The following is a 13,757-nucleotide window of genomic DNA, read 5'->3' as shown; positions in this document are numbered from 1 at the left end:
TGCAACACGTGCCAAAGTAGTTGGGAAAGGGCATGTTCACCACTGTGTTACATGGCCTTTCCTTGTGACTTTGTACCTCAGCACTTCCTGGAGGTGCAGCTGCTGGGGGAGAACCAGCACAGTGCCAGCCTGCTTCACTCCCACGACACGGACACACGGGCCACCATGAACCTGGCCTTGGGCGACGGCGTGATTGCAGCGGGCCAGGACGGACTCTGCGCTCTGATGAAGTTTGACTCTGCGCAGAAAGGTGCGAGCAGCCTTGCTGCCAATGAAGGTATGTCATGTAACTACCACTTGAAACCCACCCAACACACAAGTCATAGTACACCTTCTACCTCGCCAAGACTTCCAGGTTTAGGAACAGGCTATGAAGTCCCAGGATGCAGCGTTAAAAAGAAGGAAGTCATGCCCCCCGCTGGCTTTGTTGCAGACTTTTAGAGACCACTGCCTTGTTGTTAGAAGGATGCCAGTGGTCCCGACTTGACCACCAATAAGGGTGGTTAAAGTGTACATACACTTGTAAAGAACATCATGTCTTGAGTTTACCATCATTTCTACAACTCTTATCTTTTTGTTATGTAGTGATTGGAGCACATACTTGTTGGTCACAAAAAACATTCAAGAAGTTTGCTTCTTTTCTGAATTTATTATGGGTCTACTGAAAATGGGAGGGTCAAAAGTATACATACAGCAATGTTAATATTTGCTTACATGTCCCTTGGCAAGTTTACCTGCAATAAGGCGCTTTTGGTAGCCATCCACAAGCTTCTGCTGGAATTTTGGACCACAAGATTGCTGCAGTTCAGCTAAATGTGTTGCTTTCCTGACATGGACCTGTTTCTTCAGCATTGTCCACACCTTTAAGTCAGGACTTTGGGAAGGCCATTCTAAAACCCAGGCATGTGATTTTTCCGTCTAAAGTCAGAATTCCGTCTTTTTTAATCTCGGGAAAAAAAAAAAAAATCTCCCGTTTTTCCTTTTTTTTTTCCGACCCTAAATCAAGATTCGAGACGTATTACGCCGTAGTTGATTGGTCGATATGTTCCTTGTGACCAATCAGGACATCTGCTATGAATGATGACGTTAATAACGTCATCATTCATAATGGTTATTAGCGCCATTTTCCATATGTAAACGATGTCGGTTCTCGAGAGAAAGGACGCTTTACGAGTAAAAGAAATTGATAAACATGTCAAAAATAAGTTCCGATGGGACTGGATGGAAAGGGAAATCACTGATACTGTTGGGAAGAAGGAACTTACGACTTTGTTCTGTGATTTTATTCGGAAAATTGATCGTCCCGGAAAGGTTTTGTGCACGTGGTGTCATGATAATATTGACTATGGATCACGAGGTTTCAAGGCTTTGGAAGTACATGCGAAACGCCAAAAACATATGAAACAACTTCAAGCAAGGAAAACGAACTTTTCACTAGCTGGTACTTTTGGATGTCAACCGAAAGTGAGCAAACCTTACGGACTTCATCTTGTTTACATCTACAACTGCCGTAGACATCGAGAGGAAAGATCCGCCCACTTCAGTTGCAGACAGGGTTGTTAATAATGAGGTAAGCTAAAAAATATTTGCTTGCGAAATACGCATGTTTGTTTTAAATATTAACCAATTATTGCTTTGCGAAATACAAATGGGTTTTTCTAAAAATAACAAGCCACGTGAAAATATATTATGAAATTACAGAAATTCAAAGAGTCGCATTATTGATTCTAGTCAACAATTTATTTGAAATAAATTTGCATATAATACTATTTTGTAATATTAAGTTCTTATGTAGTCTCTTGAAACTATTGTCAGTGGTGTAACAATCTTGAAGGTAAATATTTTCACACTTGTTTCATGCAATATGTCAGTGTCCTCACATTATTATTATTTCCTATTTTCAAATATGACTAAACAATACTAAACATGTTTAATTATTTTCATAAATGTATATCCTATTTTGGCGAAAAGAATGAAATGTTTACATTACATGAACTGAAGTAATGTGGTAATGCTGTAAATAAACTGTAGATAATAACACTGATCAATGTGACACCTGTGGATGTGAAATGAACACAAGATGTAAATATTAGTGACTAAATACTGTTGGGACTGAACCATATACAGTGATTCATTAGGATCATTGGGTTATGTATGTTCTATTAATGATGTTTTCATGTCTTTAAACACTAAAATATTTTCTTCAAATGGTGCTGTTTTTGTTAATTTTAGCATGTTAAATTGGTGAAAAACCAGGAGACCTGGCTGGGGGCCTTCGTCCCCCTGACCCCCGGAAATTTTTTCAGTCTTTTTCATTGTGGTCAAATCACATGCCTGAAAACCTTCATTCTAGCCTGATTTAGCCATTCCTTTACCACTTTTGAGGGGTGTTTGGGGTCATTGTCCTGTTGGAACACCCAACTGCGCCCAAGACTAAATTTTTGTTTTATCTGACATCACATGGACAAAGATAAGACCTTCTGGAGGAAAGTTCTGTGGTCAGATAAAACAAACATTAAGCTGTTTGGCCACAATACCTAATATAGAAAGAAGAGATGCTCTTAACGGAGAGCGCCGGGGCAGAATTTTGTGAAAGCATGCTTACCCAAGACAAAGTTCCACCTCTGGACTCATTACTACTGGTTCCAACTGAACACAAGTGTGTGACAGTTTGTGTAGTTTGTGAGTTTCCCTGCAGTGACTAACTATCTAGGTCTATTGCCCCGTGACCATTGGCGATGTACTCTTCTGATCACCGGGTGGCTGAGACAGGCCAATTCAGGTGCTGTGCTCCCCGAACTCGGCCTACCAGCCCCTGCTGCCAGGCTAGCTAAGTGGACTGGGTTTTGTCTGGTCTCTCGTCTTTGACCTGTCTGGCTTGCTAGAGCTACCAGGGGTACAAGCCCCCTGCCAGCATAGCTCTCAGGATCATTGTGACACACAAGCCAATGCACCAGTCCATAGAACAGCATTTGTAGCAATTAAGATCAAGATGTGAACTGGTGAAAGGGAGTTACTCGTGGGCTCCACCCACTACATGTAGGTATGAACAGGTAGTGACCCATCGGGCACTTCAGGGTGTCATCAGCATCATTTTCGCCGCTAGGCTCCACCCACTACATGTAGGTATGAACAGGTGCACTTCAGGGTGTCATCCTTATTTCTACCAAACAAGATCAAGATCTGAATTTGTGGAGCCGACTTATTTACGTTGCGTGGCGAATCATCGGAGCGATATTTAGCGCCGTGCCACGCCCACATTTTATGGCGTAGGCAAAATTTGTTCACAATTTATTATGGCCTCAATGTGTAGTACCTGTTCCTTTTAACTGTCACACACACGTCATAACACTATTGTCTTGTGGTGTTTATGAGCTTTCTCCACCACCATATATCATCACCACTTTAGTTTTGAACATCTTCATTATTAAAAGTGCTCATCTTCATGTCAAGTCTATCAATCTTAAATATAATGGGTTTTTTTTCTAGTGTCGATAATATCGATCGATTCCACCTTAATACAATCTTGGATCAATGCCTATCTCTTGCCAAGCACAGATCGATTTATTTGAAATGTGGGTAATATAAATCGATGTATCGATCAATCGTAATGGCTGACGGCAAAAAGACGCTGCTGGTGTGAGGCAGTCCGTGAGTCTATCAACGTGCAGTTATCAATCACCCTTTTCCCATCATTTTCACTTAAAACACCAATAATAACCCAGTGTTGGCGCTAGGAACTTTCAAGTCATAAAAATGGGGTCCAACAGTCAATTTTTGGGGTCCCACTTTTTTGTAAGTGTTTTGAAAACAAATGATAAATGTATGCATTATCCTGTTATATCTCACATTCTATATTGTGTTCTACATTATCCTGTTATATCTCACATTCTATATTGTATTCTACATTATCCTGTTATATCTCACATTCTATGTTATGTTCTACATTATCCTGTTATATCTCACATTCTATATTGTGTTCTACATTATCCTGTTATATCTCACATTCTATATTGTATTCTACATTATCCTGTTATATCTCACATTCTATGTTATGTTCTACATTATCCTGTTATATCTCACATTCTATATTGTGTTCTACATTATCCTGTTATATCTCACATTCTATATTGTATTCTACATTATCCTGTTATGTCTCACATTCTATGTTATGTTCTACATTATCCTGTTATATCTCACATTCTATATTGTGTTCTACATTATCCTGTTATATCTCACATTCTATATTGTATTCTACATTATCCTGTTATATCTCACATTCTATGTTATGTTCTACATTATCCTGTTATATCTCACATTCTATATTGTATTCTACATGATCCTGTTATATCTCACATTCTATGTTATGTTCTACATTATCCTGTTATATCTCACATTCTATATTGTGTTCTACATTATCCTGTTTTATCTCACATTCTATATTTTGTTCTACATTATCCTGTTATATCTCACATTCTATATTGTGTTCTACATTATCCTGTTATATCTCACATTCTATATTGTGTTCTACATTATCCTGTTATATCTCACGTTCTATATTGTATTCTACATTATGCTGTTATATCTCACATTCTATATTGTATTCTACATTATCCTGTTATATCTCACATTCTATGTTATGTTCTACATTATCATGTTATATCTCACATTCTATATTGTATTCTACATTATCCTGTTATATCTCACATTCTATGTTATGTTCTACATTATCCTGTTATATCTCACATTCTATATTGTGTTCTACATTATCCTGTTTTATCTCACATTCTATATTTTGTTCTACATTATCCTGTTATATCTCACATTCTATGTTATGTTCTACATTATCCTGTTATATCTCACATTCTATATTGTATTCTACATTATCCTGTTATATCTCACATTCTATGTTATGTTCTACATTATCCTGTTATATCTCACATTCTATATTGTGTTCTACATTATCCTGTTATATCTCACATTCTATATTGTATTCTACATTATCCTGTTATATCTCACATTCTATGTTATGTTCTACATTATCCTGTTATATCTCACATTCTATATTGTGTTCTACATTATCCTGTTATATCTCACATTCTATATTGTATTCTACATTATCCTGTTATGTCTCACATTCTATGTTATGTTCTACATTATCCTGTTATATCTCACATTCTATATTGTGTTCTACATTATCCTGTTATATCTCACATTCTATATTGTATTCTACATTATCCTGTTATATCTCACATTCTATGTTATGTTCTACATTATCCTGTTATATCTCACATTCTATATTGTATTCTACATGATCCTGTTATATCTCACATTCTATGTTATGTTCTACATTATCCTGTTATATCTCACATTCTATATTGTGTTCTACATTATCCTGTTTTATCTCACATTCTATATTTTGTTCTACATTATCCTGTTATATCTCACATTCTATATTGTGTTCTACATTATCCTGTTATATCTCACATTCTATATTGTGTTCTACATTATCCTGTTATATCTCACGTTCTATATTGTATTCTACATTATGCTGTTATATCTCACATTCTATATTGTATTCTACATTATCCTGTTATATCTCACATTCTATGTTATGTTCTACATTATCCTGTTATATCTCACATTCTATATTGTATTCTACATTATCCTGTTATATCTCACATTCTATGTTATGTTCTACATTATCCTGTTATATCTCACATTCTATGTTATGTTCTACATTATCCTGTTATATCTCACGTTCTATATTGTATTCTACATTATCCTGTTATATCTCACATTCTATATTGTGTTCTACATTATGCTGTTATATCTCACATTCTTTATTGTATTCTACATTATCCTGTTATATCTCACATTCTATGTTATGTTCTACATTATCCTGTTTTATCTCACATTCTATATTGTGTTCTACATTATCCTGTTTTATCTCACATTCTATATTGTGTTCTACATTATCCTGTTATATCTCACATTCTATATTGTGTTCTACATTATCCTGTTATATCTCACATTCTATATTGTGTTCTACATTATCCTATTATATCTCACATTGCTCTATTGTGTTCTACATTATCCTGTTATATCTCACATTCTATATTGTGTTGTGTCATAAACGTAACTTCATTCTTTAAAAAAATAATACAAAAGAAAAAAAATGTTTATGCATATGTAAATGTAGTCACTTATAAACATTCATTCTTTTTCTTCTTTCCTTCATGGATCTAAACTTTACCTCTACTTTTTTCTATATTTGTATTTAATAAGTTGTAGCTGTATTTATTTCAGTATAAACATTTAAAAAGTTGTTTGCTTGGGTCATAAAATGATGACAATGGTGTGCCAGGGCATACATACATTATTTAAATCTCTACGTCAACTTCACATCCATCCCTCAATTCTAAGTTTTTTTAATTTACTTTTTTAAAGTTTTTTTTTTTTTGTTTTCTGCCCTTTTTGTCAAAGAACACTTTGTTTTTTTTTATGGCAAACACACAAAATATGCAAAATCTTCCACAAAAAGTATTTTTCAAAGTGTAATATTTGATGTGAAGTAATGGGAGCCTTGGATAGGTCAGTAATTCATAAAAACATGGATTTTGATTCAATATTATGTTTTGAGCAATGACAGTTTTAAACATCCATCCATCCATCCATTTTCTACCGCTTAGTCCCTTTGGGGTCGCGGGGGGCGCTGGAGCCTATCTCAGCTACAATCGGGCGGAAGGCAGGGTACACCCTGGACAAGTCGCCACCTCATCGCAGGGCCAACACAGATAGACAGACAACATTCACACTCACATTCACACACTAGGGCCAATTTAGTGTTGCCAATCAACCTGTCCCCAGGTGCATGTCTTTGGAGGTGGGAGGAAGCCGGAGTACCCGGAGGGAACCCACGCAGTCACGGGGAGAACATGCAAACTCCACACAGAAAGATCCCGAGCCTGGGATTGAACCCAAGACTATTCAGGACCTTCGTATTGTGAGGCAGACGCACTAACCCCTCAACAGCTTTGTTTTATTAGTCAACATTGAAACTTTTTCTAAATGACATTTCACCTGTAAGCTTTTTTATTCCACTTTTGTTAATGCTTTTGTTTATGTTAATAGTATTTTTTTAAATGTGCCTTTAAACGTAGATTATAAAAAATGACATCTGATAAGTCTATGGATAAAAAGTTGATCATAACGCACAGTCAGCATCTCTGCTTCATTAAACTATGACGGTGATGATGTCACTTGCTAACTTGTCAGCCACTTCTCCAAGAGACTCCTTTTCAACACTCCTCGCACATGAACACTTCAAAAGGCACATGTTTGTTGACTTACAAAGTATGTTTTTGGGGTGGAGGAGTCTGGTCGGGTGCTGGTTAGCTTGAAGCTAACAGCTAGCCTGACTCCATCCTCGAACGTTGTCGATCCAGTGGCAGATAAAAGTGAAGTTTCCATGGACTCACAAAGACTAAAACAAGTCATTTACTGGAGACATGGCACAGGATGAAGTTAAAAAGAAGTCTTTCTTTTGACAGCCCCTCGCGCTAAAGTTGTCCGAGTGCAAACTGAGGCAGTATTTGTCATTGATAAACCTTTCAAAGAATCAAAATTCACGACCAATAAACGGGCATGGAGATTTGACTGGGCAAACATAAACAAAACAAAACACTGGCGGAAAGCGATAATCGATCAAATAAAAAACAAACCGGGCTTCCGTAATTGCGCGTCCCTTCTGATTTCAATGCGTTAAAAGACACAAAAAGTGCGTTAACGCCAACACTGCTAACCGTTAGGTGTTTGATGTAATGACTGTTAAGTCCCTTGTTGGAGTGGTATGTTACACACGTCTGTTGATGTTTGTGTTGGCAGTGAACAACATGCCGCAAGGCAGTGCCAGGCAACGAGCCGGCAGAAAGAGCAAAGGTGCTCAGGATGACGCTTCCGCCTGCGAGGATAAGTCACATACGAAAGATGAGACGGCACACATATCTGTGACAGGAATAACTGAACTGCAGTCAGACGAGAACCCTCAGGACCCTCTCCAAAAGGTGGTCCGATTTAGTCCCGACCTGAGCCTGCTCCTCACTGGAGGCACAGACGGACACATCAGAGTCTGGGAGGTAAACACAAACGCTGGAGTTCTTGGTGCTGCCAATCACCTGAATCCTGACCCTTTCTTGTTTTCCAGTTTCCATCCCTGAAGAAAAAACTGGACTTCCAAGCACACAAAGGAGAAATAGAAGACCTGGATGTGAGCCAAGAAAACAAGGTATCCACAACAACATCTCTGTAACAGCAGACATTGATTCTTTGGTAAGTCAATATGTTCATGGTTGTCACGCAGCACCTGGTGACGGTTGGCAGAGACTTTGCTTGCAGCGTGTGGAGCAACAACCAACTGGTCACCGCTCTTAAATGGCATGAAACCATGCCTCAAATGGCTGAAAAGACCTATCGCTATATGGCTTGCAGGTAAGTTCAGTGGACATGACCAGCACCCATCACGTAACTTTCACTTCATCCGCTCATCTGGTCTATGTCAGGTTTGGCAAGGTAGAAGACCAAAAAGATGCTCTGAGGCTTTACACGGTTCAGATCCCCCATAAGCGAGAGCGCAAACCTCCACCTTGCTACCTGACAAAGTGGGACGGCAAGAGCTTCCTGCCAATGCTGACCGCTCCCTGCGGGGCCGAGGTCATCTCCAGCCTGGCCATCAGGTACGTGTCAAATGCAGTCAGGGGAAAGTGCAAGAACATACCTGCTTTTAAGGTGTATTACTTTGGAATCAATGAGGCTGCTTTCTTAAAAATGATCAACTTTGGTGGTCAAACTAGCTGCCTTTTGTTAGTCTTCACCCAATATTCAGTTGTGATGTCTAGACATGATTCTAGCAGAAGACTGCAATACAGTGGAACCTCCATTTGCTTTCTTTTCCGTCTAGGAACGTTTAAATGCAGCCAAATATGCCCCGGTGTGCGAGCCATGATCGCTTCATTATTTAGTTCAAGTTGTGGGCTGCTGGAAGCTCTACGGGTAATGACGTCGCTTCCTGTCCACGCCATTTTGAAGAGGGGGGCCCCCGAAGTCACATCCTGCTTACCGTATTTTTCGGACCAAAAGTCACAGTTTTTTTCATAGTTTGGCCGGGGGTGCGACTTATACTCAGGAGCGACTTATGTGTGAAATGATTAACACATTAGTGTAAAATATCAAATATTATTTATCTCATTCACGTACACTACCGTTCAAAAGTTTGGGGTCACATTGAAATGTCCTTATTTTTGAAGGAAAAGCACTGTACTTTTCAATGAAGATAACTTTAAACAAGTCTTAACTTTAAAGAAATACACTCTATACATTGCTAATGTGGTAAATGACTATTCTAGCTTCAAATGTCTGGTTTTTGGTGCAATATCTACATAGGTGTATAGAGGCCCATTTCCAGCAACTATCACTCCAGTGTTCTAATGGTACAATGTGTTTGCTCATTGGCTCAGAAGTAGAGATGTCCGATAATATCGGTCTGCCGATATTATCGGCCAATAAATGCGTTAAGAATGTAATATCAGAAATTATCGGTATCGGTTTTTTTTATTATCAGTATCGGTTTTTAAAAAAAATAAATTATTTTATTTTATTTTTTTATTAAATCCACATAAAAAACACAAGATACACTTACAATTAGTGCACCAACCCAAAAAACCTCCCTCCCCCATTTACACTCATTCACACTCATTCACACAAAAGGGTTGTTTCTTTCTGTTATTAATATTGTGGTTCCTACATTATACAGGTAAAAGCCAGTAAATTAGAATATTTTGAAAAACTTGATTTATTTCAGTAATTGCATTCAAAAGGTGTAACTTGTACATTATATTTATTCATTGCACACAGACTGATGCATTCAAATGTTTATTTAATTTAATTTTGATGATTTGAAGTGGCAACAAATGAAAATCCAAAATTCCGTGTGTCACAAAATTAGAATATTACTTAAGGCTAATACAAAAAAGGGATTTTTAGAAATGTTGGCCAACTGAAAAGTATGAAAATGAAAAATATGAGCATGTACAATACTCAATACTTGGTTGGAGCTCCTTTTGCCTCAATTACTGCGTTAATGCGGCGTGGCATGGAGTCGATGAGTTTCTGGCACTGCTCAGGTGTTATGAGAGCCCAGGTTGCTCTGATAGTGGCCTTCAACTCTTCTGCGTTTTTGGGTCTGGCATTCTGCATCTTCCTTTTCACAATACCCCACAGATTTTCTATGGGGCTAAGGTCAGGGGAGTTGGCGGGCCAATTTAGAACAGAAATACCATGGTCCGTAAACCAGGCACGGGTAGATTTTGCGCTGTGTGCAGGCGCCAAGTCCTGTTGGAACTTGAAATCTCCATCTCCATAGAGCAGGTCAGCAGCAGGAAGCATGAAGTGCTCTAAAACTTGCTGGTAGACGGCTGCGTTGACCCTGGATCTCAGGAAACAGAGTGGACCGACACCAGCAGATGACATGGCACCCCAAACCATCACTGATGGTGGAAACGAAAGAAAATTTTGCATTTCCTTTGGAAATCGAGGTCCCAGAGTCTGGAGGAAGACAGGAGAGGCACAGGATCCACGTTGCCTGAAGTCTAGTGTAAAGTTTCCACCATCAGTGATGGTTTGGGGTGCCATGTCATCTGCTGGTGTCAACTAGGACCAACTAGGGATGATGTTTAATAAGAAATTATCGAGTTCAAGCCCATTATCGAATCCTCTTATCGAACCGATTCCTTATCGATTCTCTTATCGAATCCAGATAGGTTGTTGTATATGGAAAAAACACAATATTTGGTTTAACAAAAGCTCACGTTTATTTTATAAGAAAAAACTAAAATAAAATAAATAAATAAATAAATATTGACTGTTACCCCCCTAAAAAAATAAAAAAATAAAATATTGACTGTTGTTACCCAAAGTATATTAAATGGGATTTTTCAGAAAAACAAATATATACAGTAACACAAAAACAACCTGTCTCTGTGATCACTATAGGTGTATAAATAATAATATAGTGTTAAATAAAATCAGTCCCATGGGCACAAAACTAAAAATACAGCTCTCCAAAAAGTGCACTTCTGCTGCTATTGGAACATACTAACTATACACACAGGCAGACAGCTAACAAACAATCCAAGACGTCTAATAAAGTTTCAAAGCAGATTAATCCATTTAGGCTCTTTATTGTTGTTGATCTTGCTTTGTCTTTTCCTATCTTTACTTTTGTCTTGCACTGGACTGTTATTTTTATTTTTTTTAAACTGAAATACACACAATGACAAATGTATAAGCTATGTGATTCCATTAATGTAATACACAATATGTAAATATTAGCTTCACACAAATATACAGTACTATCATCAAACAAATACTTCTGAGTGTTGAAACTATTTCGATGGTGGAAATACACGACTGGCAGCCATTTTAAGTCCTCAAAACATCCATTGAAACAGTGCAAAAAAAATCGTTTTTCAATAAACATCTTACTATTAAATTTAACCACTTTCCACCTTAATATTGAGTTACATAAACAAGTTAAACAGTTTACTTACAGACTTATCTTTTCCAAGGCTTGTAAGAGCTAACACAACTTGTCTACTTCTCAATTGTCTCATGAACTGGACTAACATCGTCAACCCGGAAGTGCCCAAACTATTGACGCGTAGTATTTTCATATCGCCACAAGGTGTCAGTAAGAGTCTACAATCAAATGGGCAGAACATTGCCCGTTTGGGATTCGTTCCCAGGGATTCCAATAAAGAACCAACTCTTTTTCTTTACTTTAGTGGCCTTGATAACGGGAACCGGTTCTCAAAAAGGGATTCGAGTCCATGGAATCGGTTCTTTTCTTATCGAACAACCGGGAGAATCGGTTTCGAACATCATCCCTAGGATTAACAGACCTGAAGGTCTTAAAGTACCTCAAAAAGGACTATCTTCTCCCTAAAGGACCCAAAAATTAACTCACCCCTCCCTAAAAGTGAGGGATTGGGGCCTTGCTACTGGGAAAAGTCCATGGACTTGGGGAACGACCAACAGACCTGAAGGTCTCAAAGTACCCCAAAATGGAGCATCTTCCCCCTAAAGGTGCCAAAGGACCCAACAATGTACTTACTCCTTTAAGTCCCAGTGCTCCAAAAGGTCTGAGATGTACCCAAAGAGTCTGTAGGTGGGTCCAAAGCCCCTTTTTGGAGCGTTTTGGTAACCCCATTTATCTCCGGGACCACTTGGGTTCTTTCGGGACCTTCCCGGACCCCTGCAGGGTCTAAATGGGTTCAGTTTGGACTTTGTAGGTAGTGTCTTCTAATGTATTGTGTTATACGGTGAGGTACCTGGAGAGTTGTAGTACTACTTGTAAAACCTTGTCTTTGCAGTGACTCAGGAACATTTCTTGGACTTGGAACTGTGACAGGATCGGTCGCTATCTACATCGCTTTCTCCCTTCAGGTAAAGACACTGTGGACACCGGACGGACATAATGAGGACGATAATGTGTTGTCACCGTAGAGGTTATACTACGTACACGAGTCCCATGGCATCGTTGTGACAGACCTGGCCTTCCTTCCTGACACCTTGAAAGGCTGGGATATGAGAGGCAAGATTGAAACCGCCATGTTCAGCGTTGCTGTGGACAGCCGCTGTCAACTCCACGCTGTTCCTAACCCCAGTAAGTCCATGGTCACCATCCACGCTCCTCCCTCCTGCTAGACTCCTTATGTTCCTCTTTTGCTGTTTCAGGAACATTTCCCATCTGGCTGGTCTTGTTCATCTGTGGCCTGCTGGTGGTGGGGATAGTTCTGCTTCTTCAGCACTTCTTCCCAGGGCTCTTTTAAGTCATCTTTTTACTGAGGAGCTTCAATCTACCTTCAGACCAGCCAACACATCTCAGGTTGGTTCGTCTCCCAAACCGGGATCGGACTTCTTTGGAACCATTTGGAGTCATGTTTGCTCCTGGAATCATGAACGTTCCAAGTTTGGGAGTCTTTCATTCAAATATTGGAGGATATAGAAATTATTTAGCATAATGATCTCACTTGCAGTGAAGTGGTCTGCGCCAAATTCCCCAAATCCCGTAAAGCACATGAATTTGTACATTTTACTGTACTGTTTTAAAGTTATTTTCTGTTTGAGTGGAATCATGTTGATGTGAGAACAGAGGTGAGGCACTGAGTCTATGGTGGACTGCAGACTTTACCACCCTGGTCTATACAACACTCTGTCTGGGGTTTTCATCCAGAACTTGTCCCTCCTGGTTTGTGTGTACACAAGCCTCATAGATGAGACCCCAGGTCAAGGCTAGCCGCCAAAATAAATATGTTCTCTTTACAGACTTGTATGTTGGCTTCATGAAGTCCAAACAAAAAAGCAACGTTTTTGTTTTAGCAGAATTCAAGGATCTTGCGTCTTGTTCCTAAAGGATCTTTCGTCTTGTTCCTAAAGGATCTTGCGTCTTGTTCCTAAAGGATCTTGCGTCTTGTTCCTAAAGGATCTTGCGTCTTGTTCCTAAAGGGGATCTGTGCTTTTTTAGGGAGGATGCCTATCAATCACAAGACCACATGTCTTTCCTTTTTTATGCATTCTAACTCGTAAATTTACCTTAGCAAAAGTCTCCTACCAATGGACTCAATTAGTCGCTCTTCTCCACCTATAAAGCGCCCTAAAATCCTCAATGTTTTATATACAGGGGGGGGGTCAAAAGTGTA

General features: G+C 38.9%; 1 protein-coding gene across 1 annotated transcript in view; it reads left to right on the top strand.

The window, feature by feature from the left end:
• LOC133660527 (prolactin regulatory element-binding protein-like) overlaps positions 1-13,380 on the top strand; it is a 29,090-nt gene extending 15,710 nt beyond the window's left edge. Inside the window, exons 3-10 of the mRNA XM_062064067.1 lie at positions 82-277; positions 7,888-8,138; positions 8,207-8,287; positions 8,363-8,490; positions 8,562-8,735; positions 12,429-12,501; positions 12,562-12,721; positions 12,793-13,380. Coding sequence (XP_061920051.1) covers positions 82-277; positions 7,888-8,138; positions 8,207-8,287; positions 8,363-8,490; positions 8,562-8,735; positions 12,429-12,501; positions 12,562-12,721; positions 12,793-12,887 — 1,158 coding nt within the window. The 3' untranslated portion in view covers positions 12,888-13,380. The remainder of the gene's footprint in view (positions 1-81; positions 278-7,887; positions 8,139-8,206; positions 8,288-8,362; positions 8,491-8,561; positions 8,736-12,428; positions 12,502-12,561; positions 12,722-12,792) is intronic.
• Positions 13,381-13,757: the final 377 nt, after the last annotated feature.

Source organism: Entelurus aequoreus, linkage group LG11 (genome assembly GCF_033978785.1).
Source record: "Entelurus aequoreus isolate RoL-2023_Sb linkage group LG11, RoL_Eaeq_v1.1, whole genome shotgun sequence".
In the NCBI taxonomy this organism is placed as follows: Eukaryota; Metazoa; Chordata; class Actinopteri; order Syngnathiformes; family Syngnathidae; genus Entelurus; species Entelurus aequoreus.
Note: the sequence above shows the minus strand (reverse complement) of the source record. Positions and strands in the feature narration are given on the sequence as shown.